Here is an 11,330-nt window from a genome sequence, read left to right on the forward strand (position 1 = left end):
GCAAATATCAGTTGAGGATTTTGCCCATAAGGAGAGTGGTAGCTGACCGAATAGGGACCAATCATTAGTGTTCTTGAAATTAGCTCCAGGTCAGAGATGGAGAAAAGAAAAAGCAGTTGAAGGGCCATTTGATTCACCTAATTGGCTATTTTGGTTGCTGGTCTCAAATTCTAGAATTGTTTCTCTCTTTTGGGAGAAAGAAATTCCAGCATGTTATTTTTCTAAAATATCTTGGGTCAATAAGTAAATAGAGGTGGAGGAACAAAGGCAAAAACAGTGAGTACCTCTTAGAGGGCCTAAGCAAAAGGGGATAGTTTTAGAGATAAAAACCTATTGAGGTTTATTAGAGACCCCCACTATTTGAAGCATTTTAGTACTCTGAGGCAGGGGCTTTTTAATGGTAGTGGGGCTGAGCACCAAGAGTGTAGCTCTGGTGCAAAAAGGACAGAAAGAGATTTGCCCCCAATCTATAGAGTAGTTTCTTCAAGTCAATTAAGAGAAAGAAGTGGGGAAATCCCCTGTAGTTCCTCAGCGTCCTTGGGGTTGAGGACATTGGTAAGGCTGGTTAGAGGATTGAAGGTGCTTGGAGTACTGAAACTTGTAGCAGTAATTTTTCCAGTGTCCTAGCTTTTAGAAATTATCATGGACACCAGAAGGATTTTGTTTTTGTTTAGAGACCTCCAATTCTGGAATTGAAGATTAAGGATTTTAGTAGTCTTCCTTTAAGTTGAATCATCTAGGGTTTGGGTGAGTTGGGTTTCTAAACTAACTAAATCTATAGTGGACATAATTTCCCATTATATCCTGGTCCTTTTAACTAGAAGAGAAAGATCTCAGTTCAGCCTGTTAATCAACATAGATTTAAAGGCAACTCAAGTAGATTCAGCACCCAAAGGAAGACCAGAATTTTCTTTAAAGACGATTTGGAGCTGGCTGTATAATAATCATGCATGAGCTCATTGGGCTTGTGGATACAAGCTTGAATCTTATTCTGATCAACTGGTTTTGGGAAAGTCCTAAGAATTGCCAAATGGTGTCACTCGGTGATTCCATGAGCCTGATAATAAGGCGACAGGGGTTTCTTTGTCCCCAGGTTGTAATTCTAAAGATTTCTCAGGATCATCTCAATTGGCAGTTTTCATTCAGTGTGGGCCTGGCCTTTACTGACAAGGATATGAATTAGTTGATATAACTCAGAGAAGCCCAGTTGATACGTTTGAATGACTATATTAAATTCCTCAGCAAATCTCTGGGGATCCTCAGTTACTTCGGGAAAATCTTTGACTATGGCTCATAGTTCAGCTTTAGTACAGTGAACATAAGAAATTAGAGACTTAGCATTTTTTTAATTAAAGCATTTTTTAAATTCATTTTTATTGGAGTATTGTTGCTTTACAATGTTGTGTCAGTCAAGGCTTAGCATTTCGATCCTCAGAGGGTCTGATTTAAGAGGCACAGATTTTAATAGGTTCAGGAGAGGAGGAGACATGGAAAGGTTCAGAGAAAAAGGAAAGTTCAGTAAGGGGATTAGAATAAGGAAGTGGAGTGTATAGAGGAGTCGGGGACAGTACAGAAGGGAAAGAGGAAGCTGGCTCCAGAGACAAAGAGGATGGGGGAAGGGGGAAAAGAGGCCTCAGAAGATTTTTATGGTCCTCTTTCAATTGTTTTTTCACCTTGGTTAATTTAGAAATGGTATTTTGTAAAGGGGCAATTTTAGAATCTTGGATACATTTGAAGCCTCCAGGTATCAATGAAAATATGCATCCCATTCAATCGGTTTAATTTTAGAGCCACAGTCTTCTAATTTCATTCTGAGAAAAACAAGTTTGGGGAGGTCGGAAGTTTCTCTTAATGGCCATTGGAGTGCTAAATTATCTGTGGTTAAGTTGATCCATTTAGTTAAGAATGTGCATGAGGAGGGACCATAGTTTTGTTTTTTAATTAAATTATTTTTATTTATTTATTTTTGGCTGTGTTGGGTCTTGGTTGCTGCATGGGAGCTTTCCTCTAGTTGTAGAGAGTGGAGGTTACTCTTCGTTGTGGTGCGCGGTCTTCTCATTGCGGTGCCTTCTCGCGGAGTACAGGCTCTAGGTGCGCGGGCTTCAGTAGTTGTGGCTCGCGGGCTCGATGGTTGTGGCTCATGGGCTCTAGAGTGCAGGCTCAGCTGTTGTGGCGCACGGGCTTAGTAGCTCCGCGGCATGTGGGATCTTCCCGGACCAGGGCTCGAACCCGTGTCCCCTGCATTGGCAGACGGATTCTTAACCACTGCACCACCAGGGAAGTCCCCCTGGTTTCTTTTGTGTGTGTGTGGTACGCGGGCTTCTCACTGCTGTGGCCTCTCCCGTTGCGGAACACAGGCTCCGGACGCGCAGGCTCAGCGGCCATGGCTCATGCGCCTAGCCGCTCCGCGGCATGTGGGATCTTCCCGGACCGGGGCACGAACTCGTGTCCCCTGCATCGGCAGGCAGACTCTCAACCACTGCACCACCAGGGAAGCCCACCCCTGGTTTCTTTATAGCGCCCGATGTGGCCTGCCTCTTGGGATACCCTGACAAGAGCAAGAGTTTAGGTAGTTTTAATGATTCCTGATATGAGGCTGTCTGTGATGCAGGAAAAGTTTTGGTTTCTCTTTCACTATACAGAACAGGAATAAGTCCTATCCTTTCCTTCTCTCTCTCTCTCTCTTTTTTTCCTCTGTCTCTCTCATTACCACCCACACATCAAACCACTTTAGTCAACTGACTGTTAACTTACAAACCCCAATCCCCCTTTTTCATCTGTTGTAGGTCAGAAACTTTCAAAGTCAACATTATTGAGCATTCCTATTATGAGGATAAAGATCTCAAATTTGTTCCATTTTTCCACGATAAAACTTGGGGTTTATCTTTTCATAAATAGAGTGGTCAAAATGAAAATGTTAGGACACATTGCTGCTTAAGAAATCCCAAGTGATAGAAAAGCAAACTTCCGACAAAAACATATGTAATGAAAATCGTTAGCATTTAGTGAGCTCTCAGAAGGAGGATTGCAACCCACATGGCCTGGGCCCACACTTCTGTCCTTTCCTAACATCTTTCCCACATGGAGTGAGGCTCAAGAATCACTGGCCAATGGACTTCCCTGGTGGCGCAGTGGTTAAGAATCCACCTGTCAATGCAGGGGACACAGGTTTGAGCCCTGGTCTGGGAAGATCCCGCATGCCGCGGAGCAACTAAGCCCGTGCGCCACAACAGCTGAGCCTGTGCTCTAGAGCCCACGAGCCACAACTACTGAGCCCAGGTGCCACAGCTACTGAAGCCCGTGCACACCTAGAGCCCGTGCTCTGCAATAAAGAGAAGCCACTGCAATGAGAGGTCTGCGTACTGCCACAAAGAGTAGCCCCCACTAGCCGCAACTAGAGAAAGCCCACACGCAGCAACGAAGACCCAACGCAAGATCAGCTCGGTGCTTTGTGACCACCTAGAGGGGTGGGATGGGGGGGGTGAGACGCAAGAGGGAGGAGATATGGAGATATATGTATACGTATGGCTGATTCACTTTGTTATACAGCGGAAACTAGCACACCATTGTAAAGCAATTATACTCCAATAAAGATGTTTAAAAAAAAAGATAATCTGAAATATCAAGACTAAAAAAGAAAAAGTTTATACCAGCATTCACTTGTACTAAATACCATTGTGCTTAATATTGAATAAATATTTTCTGTTATGAATTTTAAAAATAAGACCCAGAGTTGCCTCTGTACAGCTTGCAGACCGCTGGGAGTCTGGGCTGCTACCCTGCGTGAGTCCTCCTGCAGCTTTCCCTGCTGTCCGATCCTCTCGGCTTCGTGATGCCGGTGGACCTCAGCAAGTGGTCTGGGCCTTTGAGCCTGCAGGAAGTGGACGAGAGGCCGCAGCACCCGCTGCAGGTCAAATACGGCAGGGTGGAAGTTGACGAGCTGGGCAAAGTGCTGACACCCACCCAGGTTAAGAACCAGCCCACCAGCATTGCATGGGATGGCCTTGATCCAGGTAAACTGTATACCTTGGTCTTGACAGACCCGGATGCTCCCAGCAGGAAGGACCCCGAATACAGGGAATGGCATCATTTCCTGGTGGTCAACATGAAGGGCAACGACATCAGCAGTGGCACGGTCATCTCCTATTATGTGGGCTCTGGGCCTCCCAAGGGCACAGGCCTTCACCGCTACACCTGGCTGGTTTACGAGCAGGACAGGCCACTGAAGTGTGATGAGCCCATTCTCAGCAACAGATCTGGAGACCACCGTGGCAAATTCAAGGTGGCAAATTTCCGCAAAAAGTACGAGCTCGGGGCTCCGGTGGCTGGCACGTGTTACCAGGCCGAATGGGATGACTATGTGCCCAAACTGTACGAGCAGCTTTTTGGGAAGTAGAGGAAAGCCAGGAGATGGACACGGTCCCAGAGTTCCCAAGCAGTGTTTCAGTTTAGTGATGCATGCAGATTTCTCCTCTTCCCCCTGCCTGACCCCTGAGCGGTCAGATTTAGGTTTAGGGTGACTTTTCCTTCTGCCTGTCCTCTGTAATTCTAGGGGGTTTACGTTTTGATCAAATTTGAACTCCGTTTTGGTGGGGGATATTTTGGTACTAGGATGGGGTCATCAAAATGTTAATATAAGAATAACAACCCAGACGTTAAAGAAGAAAAAAATTCTGGTAAAAAGACCAGGTCTGCAGTATTAGAGCAGAGCATCAAAGAATCTTTAAGGGAGGTAGAAAAAAAGAAAGGGTTGATTGCCTCTGCCTTTGTGAGCCCGAGCCCAGGATTGTCTGTGACGGCATCTTCTGGCATGTGTTTTCACAGCCCTGTCTCTCACGAAGACAACCAGCGGCCGGCACGTCCGCTAGCCCACCATGTGATACATCTCAGGCTGGTTAGTGGGTGTCAGTGTCTTGCTCTGGCTCCTTTAAAGAGCAATACTGAAAAAAGCAATAGGGAGAGAGTTGCTGTTAAAGCTTGGCCATCTAGATGAGCTGCAGGGCTGAGTGAGAGGTCATCAGAAATCCGGAAGTCTGTGCCTGTTAAATTGATCACTCTTCGGTGTAAGAAAAGCCGGTCTGGAGTTGCTGAATGTTGTGTTAATTCTGCTATTTGCTTGTAGTTGAATAAAAACATTGCATAGTTAAAAAAAAAAAAAAGACCCAATGCAGCCAAAAATAAATAAATAAATTTATTTTTTAAAAAAAGAATCACTTGCCATCCCTGGCCTCCTTGCCCATTGGCCCTTGGGGAGCACAAACTCTGCTGTGAAGAACCAGAGGCAGGAGGGGCTGCTCCCCAGAAGGTGCTAGTATTCAGGGGCACTGGAGAACAGATGCGTGGAATTTAGTGACAGACTTCCTCCCACCTACACAGCCATGATGGTTTTGAACTAGAAGGCACAGTGGGAAGGAGCTGTTTTAACCATATTACCTCGGATGAGGCATGGCTCCGTCAGATGCAGATCAAGAGAAAAAAACGGAAAGAGTTTTACAGTGTTTTGTACTCACAGCTCTCAGGGGAGGACACAGTATGCCACCCATGACCGCTCAAGGGAAGTACCAGGTCAGTCTCACAGCAGAGCAAGGGGGAACTATGGGCAAGCATCTTTACTGTGGTTTTGCTGGAAGGAAAGAGAGCAAACAGATGTAGGACTGGCTAATTTGAATAATTTCAGAAGGTTCTGGGGCACAGGGGCTGTCCCTGGTTGTCTGATATTTAGTCCTGGGGCAATTAGGGTGAGCATACGATGGCCCCAGAATGTGAGAGCCCAATAAGGGTGGTGTTCGGTGGTATGGACTTAATGGGCTGTTCAAGAAGAGGAACTGACCAGCTTCTAGCTAGGGCCTCAAAACTGGATCAAGATAGCACACACCTACCCATACAAACTATACTACAGGAAGCAATAGTCTTTAAAAAAATATGTAAATGGACTACACATTTTGTTACTTTTCTGCTCTCAAGACTTCATTACTCCACACTGTATGTACATATTATCTTCAAAATTTTTCTCAAATTTTGAAATATTTCATCATTCAAAAATTGTATTATAGGACTTCCCTGGTGGCGCAGTGGTCAAGAATCTGCCTGCCAATGCAGGAGACACCAGTTCAATCCCTGGTCTGGGAAGATCCCACATGTCGCAGAGCAACTAAGCTCGCGTGCCACAACTACTGAGCCTGCATGCTGCAACTACTGAAGTCCACATGCCTAAAGCCAACAAGAGAAGCCACCACAATGAGAAGCCCACGCACCGCAACGAAGAGTAGCCCCTGCTCGCTGCAACTAGAGAAAGCCTGCGTGCAGCAAGACCCAACACAGCCAAAAATTAAAAAAAAAAATTGTATTATACTAATTGCTTTTTTTTTGGCTGAACCACGGGGCATGTGGGATCTTAGTTTCCCCCACCAGGGATTGAACTTGTGCCCCCCTGCAGTGGGAGTGCAGAGTCTTAACCACTGGACCACCAGGGAATTCAAATCACTGCTTTTTAAAGAGTTGAAGAGTTGAAAAGCACCTCAGACACTGGTTTATCTGTAATTTTTGGTCCAAAAACAAAGGAAGTAGTCAATATATCAAATGGCATTATCTCTTAGATTTTTACAATATCTGTAATTTTCTGTATGTTTTAAATATTCCATAATTTCTATAAAATGGAGGTTAATGAGAAAGAGAAAAGCTGCAAGCTGACCTGCACCCAGCACATCTTTTTTTTTCTAGTTTTATTGAGATATAATTGACACATAATAGCACATCTTGATGCAAATGAAGTTTTCTGCCTCTCCTGAGGCCCCCGCAGAAGTGAAGGAGCCTAACTGTACATATTTCTGGTGGGGAAAGCCCATTATCAAGCTAAAGGGGGACAACTCAGCATGGTGACAGAGCTAGACATAGCTTAAGTCAGGCCTTGTTGCTGGCCAGGCCTGCTGTGGAAATGGTCAAAGTAAGGGCAGCCACACAACACTGCCCAGTACCACCCAGTCCCCCTGCAGTCTTTGGTGAGGCAAAGAAACCAATTCAAGCAAGTAACCATCAAACTCATTAGGTGCCATAACCCCTCTTTTACTGTTTAACACGAAGTGCTGTTTGAAAGAACTGAAAAGTATCTGAAAAGAACTGCAAATAACCCAGGGGTCCAGACTTCTGTGGTGGTGACTTTTTTTTTTTTTAACATCTTTATTGGAGTATAATTGCTTTACAATATTGTGTTAGTTTCTGCTGTATAACAAAGTGAATCAGCTATATGCATACCTATATCCCCATATCCCCTCCCTCTTGCATCTCCCTCCCACCCTCCCTATCCCACCCCTGTAGGTGGTCACAAAGCACCGAGCTGATCTCCCTGTGCTATACAGCTGCTTCCAACTACCTATCTACTTTACATTTGGTAGTGTATATATGTCTCTCTCACTTCATCCCAGCTTACCCTTCCCCCTCCCCATGTCCTCAAGTCCATTCTCTACATCTGTGTCTTTATTACTGTCCTGCCCCTAGGTTCATCAGAACAATTTTTTTTTTAGATTCCATATATATGTGTTAGCATACAGTATTTGTTTTTCTCTTTCTGACTTACTTCACTCTGTATGACAGATTCTAGGTCCATCCACCTCACCACAAATAACTCAATCTCATTTCTTTTTATGGCTGAGTAATATTCCATGGTATATATGGGCCACATCTTCTTTGTCCATCCCTCTGTTGATAGTCACTTAGATTGCTTGCATGTCCTGGCTATTGTGACTTATTTCTTTTTCTTTTCATTTTTTTAAACATCTTTATTGGACTATAATTGCTTTACAATGGTGTGTTAGTTTCTGCTTTATAACAAAGTGAATCAGTTATACATATACATATGTTCCCATATCTCTTCCCTCTTCCATCTCCCTCCCTCCCACCCTCCCTATCCCACCCCTCTAGGTGGTCACAAAGCACCGAGCTGATTTCCCTGTGCTATGCGGCTGCTTCCCACTAGCTATCTATTTTACTTTTGTTAGTGTATATATGTCCATGCCACTCTCTCACTTTGTCACAGCTTACCCTTCCCCGTCCCCATATCCTCAAGTCCATTCTCTAGTAGGTCTGTGTCTTTATTCCCATCTTGCCCCTAGGTTCTTCATGACCTTTTTTTTTTTTCTTAGATTCCATACATATATGTGTTAATATACAGTATTTTTCTCTTTCTGACTTACTTCACTCTGTATGACAGACTCTAGGTCCATCCACCTCACTACAAATAACTCAATCTCGTTTCTTTTTATGGCTAATATTCCACTGTATATATGTGCCACATCTTCTTTATCCATTCGTCTGTTGATGGACACTTAGGTTGCTTCCATGTCCCAGCTATTGTGACTTATTTCTTGAATAAGCATTGGTGCTGCTTCAAAGGTACATTTTTCTATATTGGTCAAGAAAATTGATCACACAAGCCTGTGACCGCTGAGCCTGCTGGCATCTCACCTAGGTTATCTTATCCTTCATCCTTGGCTACTACAGCACCAAAGGAGAATCATTACATTTGGACTGGACCTATACTGTGGCTGGGCAGTTCAATTGTTTTCTCACTTCATTCTTTCCTTCTTTCAGATGGGAAAGGGAGGCAGAGAAGGGGCTTGGGAGCCAGCCTGAAAGACCTATCTCTCACTGCACTTGAGAGTGCAGCATTTTAACGAGTGCAAGACCCTGGAAATAGAGTGCCTTAGCCCAATGGTCAGACCTGCTATCCACAAGCTGAGTGACCTTAGGAAAGTTACCTTAACAACTCTATACCTCTGTATCCTTCTACTAAGTGGTGATGATAATAGTAACATCTACTGGTGGGTTGCTATGATGCTTAAATGAGATTAAATACTCCTAATAGTGCAAAGCACAGTGAAGGTGCAATACATATTCACTATTGTTACTGCCACTGCTATTTGACAGATAACGGGATTTTGAGTAAGAGCCTCCTCTGAGCCTTGGTGATCCTGCCTATCCAGGCGCACTCCTGGGAAAGAAGGGGAGGGGGGTATCAAAGCTTAAAGGGCAAATTGTTCTTTCAAGGGATACCAGTTGTAAAATTCTAGACAATACAAACCTCTGTACCATTTGTTGTGGACGAGTGGTTTCCAGAGACGAGCTTATTTTTTAAAACTTAAAAAATACTTATTAAAAGGTATTAAATCTGTGATAATAATCTGTTTATATTAACAACAGGAAATAAGCAGGCAGGTCAATCTGTAAGAGGATACATCTTGGGGTGATTTTCATTTGTGCTGAATTCAATTGTTTTTACTTCGCTTTATTTTTAAAATATTTATTTATTTATTTGGCTGCGTCGGGTCTTAGTTGAGGCACGCGGGATCTTCGTTCCTGCATACGGGATTTTTTTTTTTTTTTTTTTTTTTTTTTTTTGGTGGTACGTGGGCCTCCCACTGTTGTGGCCTCTCCCGTTGCGGAGCACAGGCTCCGGATGCACAGGCTCAGCGGCCATGGCTCACGGGCCCAGCCGCTACGCAGCATGTGGGATCTTCCCGGACCGGGGCACCAACCCGTGTCCCCTGCATCGGCAGGCGGACTCTCAACCACTGCGCCACCAGGGAAGGCCCCTTAGGGATTTTTTGTTGTTGTTGTTGCAGCATGTGGGATCTAGTTCCCTGACCAGGAATTGAACCCGGGCCTCCTGCATTGGGAGGGCAGAGTCTTAGTCATTGGACCACCAGGGAAGTCCCTCAACTGTTTTTAAACCAGACAGTAGAGGTGCACCTCGGTGCAGGTACTTGTAAGAATCGAACAAATGTGTCTTTTTCGATTTCAGAGCTTAGGTGAGACACTTTTGCGGACACAGAGGTGAAAAGAAAAGGTGGAGGCCTCTAAAGCCCCGCGGCTGAGGAGGTAGTCCAAGGGGACCGGGTGCGCGCAAGCATCCTCCAGTTGGTGAGGTGAGATGGCTATCTGTGGAAAAGGTCTGGGATCTGTGACACCAGTCTGAGCTATCCCAACCCTTACTGTGGACGAGGGCCAACATGTGACTGTGCTGGTGCTCACCTGCAAAAGATACTGTAGTGGACTCCCTAGGAGCAGGGGAAGGCTCATCATCAGGCCAAAGCCCTATTCTTTCATTAAAGAAGGCCTCAAAGAGGCCTGCATCATTTATGCATCATTTATGAATGCTGGAGAACTGTCAGACTTGCTGAGGGGATCAAAAAGCCCCCATGCCACAACAGTGAGCGGCCCGCGTACCGAGAAAAAAAAAAAGCCCGCATGGCTCAGAGGCCCTCTTAGTGGATTGCATGAACATGTCTTCTTGGACCTGGTTTCAGTCCCTAAATTCTGAAGTCTTTTTTTTTTGGGGGGGGGTATAATTTGAATATTTGCCTCAGATTAGCTACTTGCATTTTCTCTCCAGAAACAGACTTTTCTACAGCCTGAGTTGTGATGGAGTCATTGGGTTTCTTATGAATACCTATTTGATTTTTGTAGGACCTGTTCTCTGAAATTATGCCTCATCAGTTTTCTAGTACATTTTCACCTCCTCCTTTTACTCTTCCCATTTTTTTTTTCCTGGAATCAGCTTCTTTTGACAAACTGCTCCTTCCTTTACTATGGTCGCCCATTCATAATCTGGCCCTATTCCAAGCATCCCCTTAATTTAACTGGTGATTTTAAAAATAATCTTCTGCTTCACCAGTAATGAGTGCATTTATATCTTCCTCTTTATGGAGACTACAAAAATAAAATGGTAAGAATTATTAATCCCAGAACACATTAAAGAATCTGTTCCACTGCCTCAGGCAGGGTAGCCATTTCAGCTACCATCCAGCCAGTCGGCTCAGGGGCTCTCACTGAACACTGTGCATTGCCTCGGCGTCTTGAGGGTCACCTTCAGAAACCCTGGGGCTTCTCAGCCCAAGTGATAATCACGTAAGCAACCTCAGTCAACCTGCTAATCCCTCCCTAAACCCTGCCCTCGGAGCCGCCTTTATCGGTCTCCGATGTTCTCGGTTCCCTCTTTCTTCACTCTCATCCGGAAATGACTCTCATTTTCTTCTGTCACCCTGGTCTTCAATCCGGGCGTCCTTTGGGCTCACTGTTTGGGGGACTCTCCCAGTCAGTATCCTTACAGGTTCAACCGTGCCCCACAATTCCTCCCCTCCCCCGACCAGCACTCGCCCACGTCCCACCCCTCCCCTTCCCGCAGCGCTTCCGGTCCTCAGGCCCTGGCCCTGCCCTACTCCTGGCCGGCCAATCCCTGGCTCCGCTCCGGGAGCGTCACAATGCGCCCTCTCGGCCCCGCCCACGGACGACCGCCTCAGAGCCCCCGCCCCGCCGTGGTCTTTGCGTCTTTCCGG

At 45.3% G+C, this 11,330-nt stretch overlaps 1 protein-coding gene across 1 annotated transcript; it reads left to right on the top strand.

The window, feature by feature from the left end:
• Nucleotides 1–3,832: 3,832 nt before the first annotated feature.
• On the top strand, nt 3,833–5,210 carry LOC309971831 (phosphatidylethanolamine-binding protein 1-like; the record flags this gene model as incomplete). The annotated part of the gene is made up of 1 exon (XM_082855228.1): nt 3,833–5,210. The coding sequence occupies one exon, from the start codon at nt 3,833–3,835 to the stop codon at nt 4,394–4,396; it is 564 nt and encodes a 187-aa protein (XP_082711354.1). The 3' UTR covers nt 4,397–5,210.
• Nucleotides 5,211–11,330: the final 6,120 nt, after the last annotated feature.

Source organism: Leucopleurus acutus, assembly GCF_964270905.1.
Source record: "Leucopleurus acutus genome assembly, chromosome: 14".
NCBI classification, from domain to species: Eukaryota; Metazoa; Chordata; class Mammalia; order Artiodactyla; family Delphinidae; genus Leucopleurus; species Leucopleurus acutus.